The sequence below is a fragment of the Phalangium opilio genome, unplaced genomic scaffold (assembly GCF_054372755.1).
Source record: "Phalangium opilio isolate 3A_F unplaced genomic scaffold, DU_Popi_V2 ptg000017l_1, whole genome shotgun sequence".
Taxonomy (NCBI): domain Eukaryota; kingdom Metazoa; phylum Arthropoda; class Arachnida; order Opiliones; family Phalangiidae; genus Phalangium; species Phalangium opilio.
In genome coordinates this window covers 9,716,489-9,734,537 of record NW_028324151.1, presented here as the reverse complement: position 1 = coordinate 9,734,537, position 18,049 = coordinate 9,716,489, and the positions used below count along the sequence as shown (strand labels likewise).

At 39.4% G+C, this 18,049-nt stretch overlaps 1 protein-coding gene across 1 annotated transcript; it reads right to left on the bottom strand.

Moving 5' to 3' along the window:
- Window positions 1-3,972: 3,972 nt before the first annotated feature.
- Window positions 3,973-6,854, bottom strand: LOC149703020 (putative sodium-dependent multivitamin transporter). The gene is made up of 3 exons (XM_089867167.1): window positions 6,372-6,854; window positions 4,295-4,360; window positions 3,973-4,119 (listed from the first exon to the last, which is right to left on the bottom strand). The coding sequence occupies exons 1-3, from the start codon at window positions 6,741-6,743 to the stop codon at window positions 3,973-3,975; spliced, it is 585 nt and encodes a 194-aa protein (XP_089723293.1). The 5' UTR covers window positions 6,744-6,854.
- Between the last annotated feature and the right edge of the window lie 11,195 nt (window positions 6,855-18,049).

Here is an 18,049-nt window from a genome sequence, read left to right as displayed (position 1 = left end):
AATAGTATTAATGAAAATAAAATGAATCCTAACAATGGCTGGGTTTAATTTAAATAAAATAAATAGTTCGAGTTTATATTTACGAAAATGTTGATGAAACCGGCTCAAAAGCGTCCGGCGCGAAAATGTAGTATCGTCCAGGTACCGGCGCGTTGATTAAGTTTAAGTCCGGAGACTTAACGATAAAAACCGCGGCGTGGCCCCGAAGGGTCCACGCCCGAGGGCTGCAGCGACAGAGTCCAACCAAGCAGGACCAAGGTGAAAGTCAGAGAGAGCGAGTTAACAAAGGTCGGGGACCCTTTTTATAGCGCGAGCGCGTTTCTCTTTCGCGCACAAACACGTGGACCACTCGTGGGTCCATCTTCACGATGTTGATGGTCTTCTGGTTTTTAGTTGACGTCATCATTGACGTCATGGGTAGAATTTTTAAAACCAGCCAGGTTAGGAAAATAAAGGGGGAGCGCCAGTTTAAAGGGATAGTCCATAAAATACTGTTACAGGATATGTCCATTAATCGATAAATGGGATGAAAGTTACGCTGGTGTAATTATTGCTATGGTTTTTTTACAGAATTTGTCTTTTTATCAGGCGTACTGTTACAATTGCTCACTACAGACCTTTATTTCGTGTCTTACAAAAATGTCAACCTATTCCAACTGGTGATGACACCATTACCGTCAAATGCGACGTAAGTTAAATGTTTGGGTGTCAACAGTGGCGTCGCCAGGGTCTCGAATTTAGGAGGGCTTAAGCCCTCCCTAAAGTATTGTGTTTCCAATTTTTCAAAACACATCACTTTTATCATGACACCCTCTTGTCTATAATGCAAATATTAGAGTAATAAAATAAGGAAAAGTAATTATGGACTGAACGCATGTTTTATCACAAAAGCTTTCGCATCACATAAATTAATTTTATTACTGTTAAAATGTTTGAATATAACTTGACATTGACTATATCAGGACTAGACTAAACTCGAGTGTGACTAGTGGGCGTGCTTAACTGAGGGGGGCAGTTAATTGCAAAATTTAAATTTAGATTCGGAGATCCTCGGTAATTTAGTGGGTAGAGCAAAGAGGAGAGAAAGAAGGAGAGGGAGAGAGATCAGTATAGGCAGCCGTGCGTGGTGAAAACGGGAGTAAATCTACGGTACACCGCGGCGCCTGAGCGCTGCTTTCTCGCGCACAGTTGACGTAGGGGATGACAGAGAAAAGGCGAGGAGGTCAATTAACCCCTGCGCAAAGGATGTGCGTCCTAAAACTAAACGTACCGAAATTTTTTTTACTACCCCGCTATTTTCCCATTTTTCGGCGGATTTTATAAAGCGCGTTTCCATCTCCCTCTTTCTCTCCTCTTTGGGTAGAGGACGGGGAGAAGTTATTTTTTAGACTTGGCTTCGGAAGGCAGGCGAGTGAGGCAAAAAGGGGAAGATGTTGCCCTCAGTGCTTGGGACGGTGTAGGGTAGCTATGCTATAGAAAAATCATGAGAATAGACTGTTACGACTGTACACATACGCTCTAGATGATATAAATATGAAATAGTGTTTCTATGTGTATTTCACTTTCATATAGTAAAAACTTCATTTCACCCCAACTGAATAATTAGGAGAGGCTTTCGGTAAATATTAGGGCTGTGCGAGCCTTGAATTTTTGGTTTCGAGTCGAGCCTAGAGTATTGAAATTTTCCCTTGACGAGTATCGAGCCGAGTCTCGAGTACTCGAATCGAGTATCGAGTAGTTGGAAAATTTGTTTCGAGTATTTATCGAGTAATTGGGTATTGGTTTTTCAGTATTTCAGCACTTTCTGTTAATTAATCGCTCAAATAATAGGCATTTAGTGTAAATTTGATCATCGACAACTACTTGAAACAATTCCCAGACAGCATTAGTCTTCTTCCCTTTAAATTTAACAAACTAATTCCTTATCAATATCTTCTTCGGAATCTCATTCCTCACCTAAGTCACTAGCCATTGTTATACTTCGCGCAAAGTCCCAAACGAAAATTACTAAGGTAAACTTAAAAAAAAATAATGAATTAATAAAATAAAAATATAATAATAATAGTCAACGCTATTATTAACCGTATTTTATTATTTTTACTTCCACTATTGAACCAGCTAGGAGCAACTACCCTACTACATTACACTGCTATTATGATCTAAACTACCCAATAAGCACTAAACTTGCGTCTGTTAACCAATATGTGTGACTTTCTAGTAGATTTTTATAGCTATTACATCCCATCGCGCCTTGGTTTAATACTCGAAACTTTTTCGAGTCTCAGGAAATCTCTTATCGAGTATCGAGTCGTGTACTCGGCTCGATACTCGATCGAGTACTCGCACAGCACTAGTAAATATAAGGGGGCGCTTTTAAGAAATTTTAGGAGGGGCTTCAGAGAATTTTCAGGGGGCTCAAGCGCCTCTAAAAAGCCCCTGGCGACGCCAAATGGGTGATAATTCTTGGTAACCGAATTATCGGACCCTTCTCCGATGAAAACATCACTGGGGACATTTACTTGGACTTCCTGCGTCATGAGTTTAGTGCTTGCAAATGTATTGCAAGATATGGACAGTAATTTTGAAGAGTGCCTCCACCACAATGGTAAACACATCGAACATTTACGTTGAGGCCGTGTTTAGTAAACAGATGAGAGGTTGTAATTTGAGGCCAAGTTTTAAGGGTAATCTTATAGGACTGTTCTTCAAAACATTTTGTTTCATTCAGGCATATTCCCCAATATTCTTTTGTACCTTCTCATTTGCATACAATTAAACCTGTTGTTTGGACAGACTAGTTTTTCCTTGTTGTGAGATCAATGTAAATCCTTAACTTGAGTTAGAGCTAAGATAAAGCTAGAAATTAAAGGGTATGGGAATTTACAATTTCATATCATATTTTAGCACGAAAGTGGTATTATATTACACTTTCAAGTCTCTACTTTCAAAATATAAAGTTTTTAATATAATTGAACCAAAGTTTCTATTTTTAAAATCCATTGGAAAATCACGAAAACTCAGCTTCGATATATAAATTATTTTGTCTTGTCAGCTTGTTCGGTTGGTTTATGACATCACACGGGCACACCTATACAAGCTAGCGCGAGCGCGAGCTATACCCGTCTCGTGCTCTGTCTATGCTTTGATAGCGGAGAGAGTGGCACCATCTCGCGTGCGTGACGTCAAAAACAAGAAAACGTTGTAGCCTTTCTTAAAGACTTTTAAAAAGTGGATTTTAAATAATTTCACAGGAAGCATTTTCAAATGCATATTGCCAAATAATTAGAAATCGGAGAATTAAAAGCTTGATATTTCTGAATTCACAGTAATTAATTCTATCTTTTGCTATATAAATCAGAGGTTTTTCAAATGAAGCTTCTCATACCCTTTAACTGAAAATTTGAATTCACTATAAACCAGATCTGTCCCATGTGTCCGAATGGAACCAGGGTTGCACATAAGGACATATAGTAGTCAAGTTGACTACCATTGCTTAATTGTTGTAAAAGCTAAAGAACTAGTGCTTACAAAATAGCTGTGAGGAAACCATTATCCATGGATTTATGCCAGAGGTGGGTTAAGCTGTTTGCCCGAACATGACTTTGGAAAATAACCATGAGTAGGGTAGTGGACAGAAGGAGGAACTGTAAGACATCCGTCCAAACTACGGTTCGGAAACCACCCTGCGTAATTAATAATAATAATAATTTTAATTTTACAGTAAAATACAATATTCTAATGATGACAGCCAGATGATATAGAGAAATTCCATTATGTCACTGGTAAATAGCAAAGTTCATTAAAAATTCCAAATAAAAATTTTAGACAGGTTTTTTTAATGGTGTAACAAATATTAAAAGATGTAAAATCTCATGGAAATTTTTCAATCAAATTTTAGATCTTTCATCAAGTTGGGTGACACCAGTTATATCACAACCTCGTGTTGTAATAGTGGTCGTGGGTACAGATCGTCTACTTGGTAAGACTACGGATACTTACGAAAGAGCTATAGACAGTACAGACGAGCCCTAAGATGCAAACTGTGAGTCGAGTATCGAAAGGTGTCAAAGTGGTCAATGAAAGGGCAGGAATATACAACACAAGACCCAAATACATGAGCTAGAATATATTAAAAAGGGTCTAACTCGCAAAAAGTTTTCCACCTCATAATGTTAAACTCCATAGAGTTTAACATTACGATTTCGGATTGAGTATAAATAGAAAATCCCTGATGGGATTTTCTTAATATTCTAAAGCTTAGAAAAATTGGGAAGAACAGTTTAAGAGATCTTACTTTGTAAACAATGAAAATGCATGAGAACAAACGCCGAACGCAGCCGTCGAAACGATCTTCTAATAACTGTAAAGAATGATCCAAATCGTGAAATTTGGAAAGTGTAGACTACAAGTATTACCATAAGCTTATTATCCATCATTAAATAGCTATAACTGAATTATTTGTATAGAGGACTGGTCTGTCGCCCATCATGGTATCAAATTATGAGACATTACTGCCGTGAGCATCTTCCCTTTAGTGTATACTCTTACTATCAGAAGTAAGATGAGACTAGAAGAAAAGAGCTCTAGCATTGGTAGTAGATCCTGGCACTAGTGAACAAATTTGAGGATTTTATGCCGCTTCCATCGCGCCTACACTAGAGAGAAAAAAATTGGTCGAGCTCAAAAAAATTTCCTACCCCATCCCCTCAACCTAAAGCCGCGGAACACGGACGCGGGTGCTTGAATCTAGTTCGGCCGTCTACCGCCACGAGCGTCTCACGTTTTGGAGGGAAAATTCAGAAACCGCTACCAGAGGGCCAAACGTTTGTGTGTTATCAAGAATATTCACTTTCGCCAAGTGAAGAATTTGGTTACCTCAGTACTTCTAGTCTCATCTTACTTCTGTTACTATGAAACTGTTGAAGCACGAGAATTAAATTTAAAGAACAAACTCTCCTCGATTGCCAATGAGGCATCCTTTTTGAATTTTTCTCTTATAAAGGTCTATACAAGAGCAAGGTCGCTTGAAAGTACCATAATAACAACCTGTTGGTCTTAAGCTTTTTTTCTGGAAACTTACACCACCGACAGTGTAAGGAGTGAAACTGTACCGCGTGATCATAGGGCAGAGCTAGCGGGAGGAAAGATACCCTAGCCTAAAGGTGTTCTCCCATTGGATAGAATCCCTTTCGACGCGGTTTCGGCCTATTGGCAATTTTTGTGTTAGGAATATTATTATTACTTATAGTGTTATATAATACAATTTTCCAAATTTTCGGGAAATTGAGAATACATTTGCTCCGATTAGCAACCTGCGAACGCGGTCCCCTGGGCTGTAACAACAGACAGACAGACACACACACACAGACAGATACGTCGAAATTAGAACCTCTCCGTAACATACGTCACTCGGAGAGGTAAAAATCGGAAAATCCACGATACCCGCATTTACATAGGAAAAAATAGTTTAGAGGTGCTTCTACATCGCGTGAAGCGAAAGCGTGATCGAGTGGGCTTTAATTACACTGCATGTTTGTTACGATACTTTTTTCGGAAAGTTAAATTTGAGAGTGTATATTTTAAGGCAATCTACTCGTTTCTTACAACATTTCTATTAAAATACTAATTTCACTCGAGCGAAATCGCGGACAACGGCTAGTCTATATCTATATAAATCAAAGTCCTGACTGACAGAATGACTGATTGACTGACTGACTAACTGACAGACTGACTGATAATCAACGCCCAGCCCAAACCGCTTGCCCTAGAAGGCTGAAAATTTGCAGAAACGTTACTCATAAGTAGTAGGCGCGTACTAAGAAAGATTTTTACAATGCGCTGCCATCTTAACAAATGGCGCCTAGAAATGTAAAAAATCTTCTCTGTGCAATAAAGTCAGCGCGTTTCAACTGATTTCACAAATATTTAGTACACTGGTTTCCTTTAACCTGCCATCTTTTTAAATGGCGGCCAGAAATTTAAAAACCTTTCATTATTGAATAATGTCCGCGTGAAAAGTAATAAAAAAATGTCCTTAGGGGCTGACATCTCTGCCTACAAAATAAATTTGATCCCTATTTGATGATATCTCTGTCAATGAAATTAGTATAATTGATCAAATGGAAATCGAGACTTGATAAAGGTGATATAAAATTAAAAATTTGTTATGGCCGCGATAACGTTGCTCTGAAATGTTTCAGACCTTGAACAAATTTTGATTGGATTTCCTGTAATCAAAATTCTGCCAATGTTTTGATCGGCCCAATTTTGATCAATATTTGATCATACATTTTCGTAAGGGTTAGGAGATGTTACAATACATCTCACTTTATTAAGTGCACCTGATCTTAAGTATGTATTTTCTTGCTCACCTGAAAAACGCTGACGTATTTGGTTCGTCGATATTTCGGTACCACAGTGAAAGCCACAACTAGAATCCCGAAAAACGTAGAGATTTGAAAGAATGTGTATTGTACGCCATACACGTACATATCCCCCGAATGTCCGGTCAGAGTTATTGGTGAGATCAGTGTAGCTCCGATGGAAAATGCTGCGGGTAGTACTGATAAACTGCGATTGGCCAATAGAAATTCGGATAGCTTGCTGCCGCCAGTTTTTCTTTCCTCTATACTTCTTCGTTTCTTGAAGTATAAGCTAAGACCAACGCAGGTTCCAAGTATGAAGACTATGAAAGCGTAGTCTGACCATTCCAGGAGAGTTTTACCGCTTAGAGCTACCGTCATGGTACAATTTTCATTAAACTTTGGTAGCGTCCTCTAAATATTTTGATATACTACTTTGAATAATAAAAACGATTCCCTTTGTTTACACGTTTTGTATCATATGCAATAAACTCCTACATCTAGACAACTACTAGACACGTAACTGAGCCTCTCACATCAAAACAATATGCCAGAGTTATAACGCTACCTGTACAAGTTTGCTTTCGAAAAAGAGACTTTAGCTTACAGGTAAAATATATTATTTTTTAGTAGATGAACAAATTAACAAGTTGGGAAAGGAAAATTTTACCTCTCTCAGTCCACTGTTAGAAAAATGAGTCCAATGACTACCCTAATTTGAAAAAAGTAATCCAAATTTGAATGGCAAATATAATTGTCCAAAAATGCAAGCTTTAATCCGAAAATGGATGCCTTCGATTCTTGGTGCTAAACCCATCCATACTAGCTTAATATAAAGGCTCTAGACCCTAACAAAAGAGGTGTTAGTATAATATGAAAGGGCAAAGGGGAAAAAGGGGGAGTGAAATACTATTTGAGGACTCTTTTGACTACCTACTTAGGCCGCGCCTATTTTAAGACCGTGCTTTTAATTTGTCACTGAACGATAAACATAATGATTAATATCAATTATATTTGTTAAATAATTTAAGAACAAGTTGGGAAAACCAAAATATCACCTCTCTGAGCCAAGAGAAGGACTACCTACAAGCTTATTTAGCTAGATATGCAATTAATTCTCTATATTGACAAGCAATTGCAGAAGTTAACTCAAAACACCGACAGACACGTTAGGTACAGAACCTCTCCGTGACATACGTCACTCGGACTCTCGGAGAGGTAAAAATCCACTCGTCCTTACCTTCTACTATATTTCAGAGCATCACACTTGAAACCTCTTTTGATCATCCTTCTCAAAACGACTTCTCTATTTCATTTTTAATAACTAACGACATCAATCCTCGTACTATATTAACTTTGGAAGGAGTTTCATTATTTGTAATACCGTGGAGCAAAGTCTTAATTACTCGAGTCGCTTTATAAGAAATGTATACGGTGTATGTATATCGTGGGACGCTTCATCATGTCTCGCGCCACGGTCTCGCGCAAATTTTATCAAATCTCGTGATAAATTTCATTCGACACGGAATCGCATCCGCTCAAGCCTATAGTAGCCGCTGTGGCATGTACTCACGAATTTTAAATCACTGATCACTTGTGTTATCAATTAACATAAAATGTAAAATTTATCACGAACTAAACTCCTATTATAATATCGGAGGCAATTTTATTGGACGTCTAAATTCACCAGTTCGACCTTCAGTTGAATATACTTCATTAAATAAAATCCTCGTAAAAAATAATTGATTTAAAAACGCTTCTTGGAATCATCATTATAATTAAGACCTTTGCGCTCTTTAGTAAAGACACATTTCCGACTTTTTTTTCTTTAATCTCTCTTATCACGTGGCAGCTTTAGGAAACAGAGAAACTTGAAATAAAGGGGGACCAAAGCGGCTTAAATGCGGCCTGTTTCTCTAGTTTCATTCCCAGCCACGAACCGATAGCTTATTTTCCTATTTTCTCGAAAAGAGGGTTCAAATTTGTAAGGTAAATATATTGGAGCTTAAAACTTGATCGCCGAGGCTTAAAGAGTAATATAACTTGAAATTCCTCTTTGGCAGCCCACTACTTCCGGGGTTTTTCACCTTAATGTCCATAATAGATTCTCAGCTTCGTTTTAAAGGTATAATATTATCTATATCTATATAAATCAAAGTCCTGACTGACTGACTGACTGACTGATAATCAACGCCCAGCCCAAACCGCTTGCCCTAGAAGGCTGAAAATTTGCAGGAACGTTACTCATAAGTAGTAGGCGCGTAAAAAGAAAGATTTTTCCAATCCGCCGCCATCTTAATAAATGGCGCCCCGAAATGTAAAAAAATCTTCTCTATGCATCAAAGTCCGCGCGTTTCAACCGATTTCACATATATTTAGTACGCGGATTTCCTTTAACCTATAGACGGGCTGAATGGTCTTTTGGGTTCGATTTGTTGCCATCTTTTTAAATGGCGGCCAAAAACTAAAAAACCCTTCTTTATGGAATGTGAAAAGAAATAAAAATGTCCCGACGGGCTGACAGGCAACGCCGAGTGCCGTCGCTCCTACGGTGCTACAAAAATATTAGTCATCAGTAAAATCTACCCATTCTTTGTATTTTGATGGAAGTTACACGCGAGCGACGCCGCGGGTAACAGCTAGTCATCCTATATCCATCCTTTTGTACTTGTATTTAGGATTTCATTATCCAACGCAGCCATAACTATTTAGACCAAAAATCAAAAAGGGTAAACTGAAAACTCGAAAGCTAGTCAATTATATTATTCTTGCCCGACCTAAAGCTATACTTAAACGTTCCAAAAGATGCTTGAGTGTGAATTCATTGAATACAACTGTTTGGAAATGTCATATAAAGAAAAATAACTTTTTTTTAAAAAAAAAGTCGTTTCACGCGGGAGGGATGAATGCCTTCCATCAAAGAGGGTAGAAAGAGGGGGAGTTGAAGCTAGCAGCTTTGGCAAGACATTTTGGGTGTTCCCGCTTTTCTTTTTTATTTAATTGTTATATTTTCCTCCTAATATCCGGTTCACCGAATTTCAACCAATAAGAGGGCAGAGATAGATGCGCGCGCACACCGGAAGCTTAGAGGTAAACTTTCGAAGCGAGAACACTCCAGCCAAGCTTTCTACTCCCCCTCTTTCTACCCTCTTTGCGTCCATCTCTGTTTTTCCCAGCAACGATTTTTCCAGATCGGTTTTTCAAAAAGGCTTATACTTTTAAGGAATGTGATATATTGAACATAGATTTATAAAATTTATCCACCAAGAACCATTAAGAATTATCACAAAAATGGATCTTTCAAGTTTTTAAAAGAAGGCTGAAAAGCTTTCGTTGTTAAAATGTTGTACGAATAAGATCCACTTTTCATAAAATTTCGAAATTTTAGTTGAGTCAGAAGTGGATTTCACAAAAAGGATTTCCTAGTATAAACTCGTGTTATACGTCCCCCGTTCATAAAACGGTACTGTGCCGTTCCCCGATTTCCATGATTACCGCTACCCCCTCACGGCAAGAGAGCATACGTTGTCGTGGATGCGCTCAAGTGAGCGTGTTTATAATTTCGAATATCCCTCGTTTCCAACAACGATCACGTGATGCACGCCTTCACCAACAGCTTGCGCGTGAAAGTTGCGCGCCTCTGCATGAGGTATCTGCCTCATATTTTTTGTTGTCGTTGCTTTTTTTACCTCCTCCTTTCCAGAACGAGTCTTCCCTCCCATAACACAGGCTTTAAAATTATATATACTTTCAGCAAACATTTCTTCGTGCCTTAATTAGTGCAAAGTAAAATAAAAAAGTTTTTCAAAATATAGTTTTCTGGAATCCATCATTGAACAGCTCAGTTGGAAATTAAGTCCATGTGTCATACGTAAGTTATAATCGGGCGAAAGATTTAAAACTTGGGAATCTCAGTTTAGTAGACATTTCCTTCTGTTAGGAACTTAGGACATATCAGCAATAAAACATTGCGTTTCCATCCTCCCTTTGTAGCAACATGAAGTCCACGGCACGTTGCACCAAATAATCGAAATTAATATACTATGAAGCTGTTGAGTTGGGAACTGGGTGCTAGCGACGGAAAGAAAAATTGCCTTGCAAAAAAAAAATTGTTATTTCTTTATTCAAATAATCTCGACGGTACATCTTTTGCTAGCTATTAACTGTAAATACTGGTATTAAAAGGCTTGAAGCTGGCGAGACGACACGCCTAGTTGATTTCCATCCGCGTTAAGCCGCCTTCCACTTAAGAGTCTACTACCATGCTCATAATTCAAATTAAAAACTACAAACAGCTGATGAGTACGCGGATAAAAATCTAGCGGGAAATTCAGAGAGCAAGAATTTAACTAATTCAGCCAAGAATATACGGTATGAGTATGACAGAGTGATGTCCCTAACCTTTTTCGTTCTTAATTTATATATAAATTTCAGTTATTGCGCATACAAATTGCAAATGAGAGAAACTGAAAATATGTTCGTGCAATGCCATGGACTTTGTATTTACAAAGTGGACGAGCAAAGCGGTAATGTTTTGCGAACGTAAGCGAATACAACTTATTCACATCCCCGCCCACTTAACAGTGCACTGTGAAGTTTCGAGTGACCTTGACAGTCTAGATTCTGCTCTTCTTACTGATACAACAAATTTTGTTTCATCAAAGCACCCACTATCTGGGTGCACGGCAGTGCACCCGCCAAGTTGTCGTGCACTACCAGCAATCCTTTACCCGAAATATTTCAGCCTCATTTTCACCCCCTCTTAACTCGGTACTGGGGAATAGTACACCACTCATATTTGCACCTCAAGGGCACAGTGTTAATCCTAGAAAGTCCTCAAACTTCCAGCTTTCTAACTCATTTGGTTTCTGTGATAATCCAATGTGAAAATGACACATTATGAGACTGACTGACTGACACATCATCAAAACCTCTATGGCATTTCCGGTGGTGCTAGAATGATGAAATTTGGCATACTTGTACCACTAAGCATACAAGCAAAGGGAAAAGTCCAAAACATCATCAAAACCTCTATGGCACTTCCGGTGTTGCGGGAATGATAAAATTTGGCATACAAGTAGGACTTAGCATACAAAGAAAGGAAAAAGTCCCGAAAGCGGGAGTTTTCCATTTTTAGCCCCTGAAATGGGGGTTTAGAATTAGAGTCATCATCTAAACCTCTTGGGCACTTCCGGTGTTGCGGGAATGATAAAATTTGGCATACAAGTAGGACTTAGCATACAAAGAACGGAAAAAGTCCCAAAAGCGGGAATTTTCCCCTGTTAGCCCCTGAAATGGGGGTTTTATAATTTAGATCCCCTCGTAATAGGACATTATAATTTAATTTTTTCGTCTTTTAATATTAATATTTTTTACTAATATGATTCTTTCTTATTGTAAAATTTATGTTTTTTACTTAATGTTTTAGTAAATAAATTTTTTACTCATTTCCTTTTCATTTCGTCTGAAATGGTTCTAAGCGTGTTTTGATTCGTACAAATGTTTATTTCACTTCATAATCCTACTTCTATAAATCTACAAAAACATGCACGTACAAAAAGGAGTGAAATCCCAACAAAAACATCTCTGTAAAAATATGCCAAGTTGTTTGGCCGTAAAAAGAGGTGAGATCTAAAATACGGCCAAGTTATTATCTCCAGGTGAACCAACATTTTATTCGACTTAAAACTTCTCAAGAATGTTTTTTTGACTTGGCCATTAGCATTCCAAACTTGCATCCTTCTTCTTTGCGCCCGTGAAGGTGAAGAACGGAAGTTACAAGTTTAACCACAAAGGCTATTCAAGAATATTTAACCAATTTGATTTAATATTTTAATTTCGATCCATATCTAGAATTAAACGAATCTTTGAAATGCTAATGGCCAAGACAGAAAAACATTCTTGAGAAGTTTTAAGTCGAATAAAATGTTGGTTCACCTGGAGATAATAACTTGGCCGTATTTTAGATCTCACTTCTTTTTACGGCCAAACAACTTGGCATATTTTTACAGAGATGTTTTTGTTTTCCTATTTACTAGGAAGAAATTAAAGGATTCACTGCATTACAATGACTTCTGGAACAGGTTTTTTTTGTGCGAGAAATGTCGATTACACGCCGTAAGGTTGGTAATAAATGTTAAATTTTAAAAGAAATCGTGTTTTGTAGGTGGTGTTCCTTTTCAAAGGGTGGTAGGAAACCGTAGGATCGAAAAACAGTAGAGATTTTTTCTTCCCAAAATCTGAAGAAAATAGAGAACTATCGTTCTGTTGGTAATTTATGGTAATTTATTTTAACCGTATGTCAATTAAAGCAGCTAATTGAACTGTGAGTTCTTTATACTTAGTTTAGCTGCTTTAAACATCTCGAACTTATCTGAAATTGAGGAACAACTGGACTCCGAATTAAAATAGGCAGGCAGTCGCACTTAGATTCACCAGGGATAGATTTAATTTTAGAAGTAGGAATGGAGAACTGAGTAACGAGGGCGCGCGTCAAAGTCCCGGACCCCCTTCCACGAAACGGAGGGCTATGAAAGAAGAGGCGGGTCATAGCGACAGAGGTAAAATAAAAAGGAATTACGTATTATTCGGTTTCCCCATTCACCAACGCTATGATGTATAGCGGTAATTTATGGTGGTATTTCTTAAATTACCGGTAAGTTACGGACGGTACTTAACTACTCACATCTATAGTTCTAAGAACGATTTTGAGTTGAAAACCATCTATGAAATTGTTTAAGTGACACCTAACAAAAGTTATGTTTATAGCGTTTTACGGATGATCCCTTAGTTTCCTTAGCATTGTATGTTCAGTTTCTTACTTAAATTTAATGGGTCATCTGTAAAACTCTCAGATCATAACTTGTTTAGGGTGCCTTTTTTGTCATAGAAAATTTTTCCAATCAAAATTACCCATAGAATCCACTATACTTCGGTCCTAATACCCTTTTTGAACCACCCTGTATATTTCTTATTTAGTAAAATAAAATGTTTGGAAAAATATTGAAAAAAAATTAATAATCTCTTATTACAAAATAATTAGCATTTAATTAGTCTTAAAAACGAGGACTACTGCGTCATCCGCCATGGATTTAGTGGCGTCTGCTAAATCGAACCTCTTACCCCTACGGGTTTGGTTGACGTGAGAGGTAAAAGGTTCGATTTAGTAGACGCCACTAAAACAGTTAGCCGTCGTAGTAGTAGTGGCCGGGGTTGTCGCTTCGTTATCGTCAGATTTTAGCTTAAAAGGAACTTCATATTACCACAACCCACCCATAGGGGTTACTGGGCTCGGTTAGAGATTTAATTTTAATTAAAGTCTTTTGAGGTCAGACCCGGGAATCGAACCCGGGTCGCTGGCGTAGTAGACAAACATTCTACCAACTGAACCATAGAGACTTGATAGAAACTCCGAGTTTTTTATCATTTATTTTTATCTCTAAAATGTCGGGGTGATGTGGGGTGGGGTACCTCTTAATCTGTGGGGTCGGATACTTTTGAATTTTTATCTGTGGGGTCGGATACTTATGAATTTGTATGTTTGGGGTTTTTATATTCATTTTCTTTTTATGTATGTGCTAATTAAATAGATAACGATTTTCCCCGTTTCCTACCGCGCTCCTCATGTGTTTCGTTCTCGTTTGGTAGCTATCGTCATCTATGTTATGTTTGACTGGAACGTTTTGGCGGTGAATTCAAATGTGGGTTTAGATAGAGCTAACATAGTGTTAAATGAGCGTTATGCGTTTGATCATTTTAGCATTGCTAAAGGTAATTCAAGGGGATAATCACTAAAATGCGTAATCACTATAACTAAACTTTCTCTTTCAAAAGTTTCTGGGCATAAGTCCGTGTTAGAAATTTATAAGATGCGATAAGTGTGCATCGGCATAAGTCTATGTTGTAAACTCATCGAGGGGATTATCACTAAAAACTATCTGTTCTTCGATTCGCCGGAATATTAGAATTACAGCATAAGCAAATTTATACGGTTATAATTTAATCACTGTTTAGAGTAGGGAATCGAGGGACTATTCACTCTGATTTTATGCACGGTAAATCATTTAAGCATTGAAAAAGATAGCGCTTTTCACTCATTAGGGTAAGGTATAGAGGGGTTATCCACTCATTAGGGTAGGGTATTGTTGTGTTCAATTAATAATGACACAACTGTTAAAATAACTTAAACATAGTTTATTGTCGATGTGATTAAAATACAATAGAGGATCTAAGCTACTAGGAGACTCGTCGATAACTGATGGTGATACAAAGGTTGGCTTACTATTTATACAATATTGTTATCAGCTAGTAGACTAAATAATAGGTCAGTTGGTTTTTTATAGATCGCGTACATAACAACACTTTTCCCTTTTTTTTTTTTTTTATAAGCCTAACCGTATAACTGTCCGTATGTGTCCTTTGTGACCTTCTCAGAGATGGTTGTGGTTCGTTAGCTTGAGTTGGTGGTGCTGCACTGTTGTCAACTTCCTGTGGTGTGTCGTTGATTTCATTTTGTGCTTGGACGTTTGCTGGAGATCCACAGGATAGGTACCAATCGTCGTCTTCGCGTGATTTTGCGTCATGTGCCGATTCTGCGTGCCGTTTCTTGATCTGGTTTTGGTGCTTCCGCATTGTGAGACTTCCGCTAGTGACCTCGTACATTGTTGATCCAATGATCTTGCTGATTTTTCCGGGAATCCATTTGGGACCTCGAGAGTAGTTGCGAATGTAAACGCTGTCACCAGGTCGAAACTTCGTTACGCCGATGTCTGCAGCTTCCGCTTTCTTCTGATTGTGAGGATTACATAGATCCAAGCGAGACAGTATGTTTCTGCCTAGCATCAATTCAGATGGGGATTTGCCTCCAGAAGTTGGTGTTCTTCGGTGCGTCATTAGAATGCGATCAAGTCTTTCCTCGAGCGTGCCATTTTTGAAAGTCTTTAAACCTTCGTTTAACGCTTGCATCTCATCATCAAATCCGCAGCTTAACTTTTTCAGACATCCTTTAATGGTTCGTACAGTTCTCTCTGCTTGCCCGTTTGATTGCGGATGATAAGGTGCAATGGAGAGATGCTTGATGCCATTTATGAACGTGAACTCTTTGAACTTCTCGCTCGTGAAGCATGATGCATTGTCGGTCACGAGGGTTGGAATGACTCCGAATCTTGCCATCTTGGTTCGCAAGGCTCGAATGACAACATCGGTTGAAGTTGTCGTCACTACGTCAACTTCGATCCATTTGGTGAAAGCATCAACCGTTATGAAGAGCATTTTTCCCTCGACAGGGCCACTGAAGTCGCAGTGGACTCTGGTCCATGGTGTTGTAGCGAGTGGCCAAGATGCAAATTCCTTCGATGGTTCCGGTGCAGAGGATTGGCATATGCGACATCTGGCGCACATTTCGGCTATGTCACTGTCGATTCCAGGCCACCAGAACATCGATCGTGCTAGAGACTTCATTTTAACTATGCCTTGGTGGGTATCGTGAAGTTGCTTTAGCATGTTAGGTCGTAGAGCTTCCGGAATGACTACTCTTTGGCCAATCATTAGTGCTTCATTCATCGTTGATAACTCGTGACGTCTCAAATAGTATGGTCTGAAGGATGTAGATTTTTGAGCGGTGTATTTCCAGCCGTATTTTACGTTGGATAGGACTTTTCTCAGGATATCGTCCTTCTCGGTAGCGTGTCGTATATCAGCGACTGTGACCGGACCCTTGTTCAGTTCCATAGTTAGCAGGACGTATTCCGTCGGTAGTGGTGGATCGCTGGGTTTCGTTCGTAATGGCAAACGGCTCAAGGCATCGGCATTGGAGTGCAAACTTCCCTTCTTGTAGACGATCTGGTAGTCGTAAGAGGATAGGAGTAATGCCCATCGCTGTAATCTAGCAGCTGCCATCTGTGGTACAGGTTTTGTTTCGGAAAGAAGGCTGACTAATGGCTGATGGTCGGTCACGAGCTTGAAGTGCCGTCCCAGAAGGTAGTCTCGAAATTTTACGACTCCATACACCAAAGCCAAGGCTTCTTTCTCCAACTGCGAATAATTGGATTCAGCGGGTGATAACGTGCGTGAAGCAAATGAGATCGGGTACTCTTGTCCATTAATATTGTGAGAGATGACGACTCCGATTCCAACCGGTGATGCGTCGCACGCCAATAACACTTCTTTGCTTGAATCGAAATGGACGAGGAAGTTTGATTTTGTGAGCAGATCTTTGGCTCGTTTGAACGTTGTCTTCTCTTGCAATTCCCACTTCCATTCGGCTCCTTTTTCCATGAGTCTGTACAATGGTTTTAGTTCCGTTGCGTAGTTGGGGACGAACTTAGAATAATAATTCAATAACCCCAGGAATGATCTCAGTTCTTCGAGGTTCATCGGCTCAGGAGCGTCCGTGATAGCTGCCATTTTCGTTGTCTGCGGATGCAATCCATCGCTGTCGAGATGATGACCCAGGAAGTCAATTGATTTCTTAGCGAATTGACATTTCTCCAGTCTGAGCTTCAAGTTGGCGTCTTCCATAATGAAATGGAGCTACGTTGGGCTGGTTTCTCAACAGAGCTCCCATGTGCTTTTGAAAAATTGCCGATGCAGACGATATGCCAAAAGGCAGGTAATTGTACTGGAACAGTCCCTTTTGTGTGTTGATGACGACTAGATCTTTCGAAGCATCATCAAGTTCTAGCTGACTGTATGCATCGCGCATATCGAGTCGCGAAAAGACTTTGCATCCAGCAAGTTTAGCAAAGATGTCCTCTGCTTTGGGAAGTGGGTACTTCTCGGTCTCAATCTGTTGATTCGCCGTGACTTTGAAATCGTCGCATATTCGAATGGTGCCGTTTGTTTTCTTCACAGGTACTATAGGTGCCGCTGATTGCGCGAATGGTATGGGCGTGATGGTTCCATCGTCTTCAAGCCTCTGGAGTTCTTCGTCAACCTTGTCTCTATATGCGTATGGAACTGTCCTGGCCTTGAAGAATCGAGGTTCAACGTTTTCCTTCCGGTGTAAATGTACCTTTACTCCTTTGAGAACGCCTCTTGTTTTCGGATCGAAAACTGACTCATATCGTTTCAGGATCTTTTGTAGCTTGACGTCATGATTGGACAGGAACTTGACTGCCGAAGCTTGGGTCATTACGTCTTCTCGTAATATCGGAAGGCTAGAAGACGTCCAGGATCGCCCACATAGCGTCGGTCCTTTGCCTTGATACACTATGATTGGCAGAATCTCGGTTTTTGAATGATAGGACACCTTCACGTGACTGACTCCAACCACTTCTATCTTGTGTCCGGAAAATGATTTCAATTCTACGCTCGACTTCTTTAGGTCGTCCTTCTTGATGATACCCAGGGCTTGGTGATTCGGCATTAGTGTAAAGGCTGAGCCGGTGTCCACCTCCATTCTGACGTCAACGCCGTTAATCGTGCAGTTGATCCGATATGGCTCTGGTGCAGCATCATCTTGTTGTCTGGAAGGTAGTTGGTAGACTTCGTTTTCATCGGATGTACTTGTCAGTGCGAATACATCATATTCCGGATGTGTAGCCTTGTCATCAATGATCTGATTGGTTTGCGTCTCGTTCCTTTTTGGACGACTGCTACGGCAGGCTCTCGCAATGTGTCCCTTTTTCCGGCAGTGATGACAAGTTGAAGTTTTAAATGGACACGTGGCTGGAGAATGTCCATCTCCG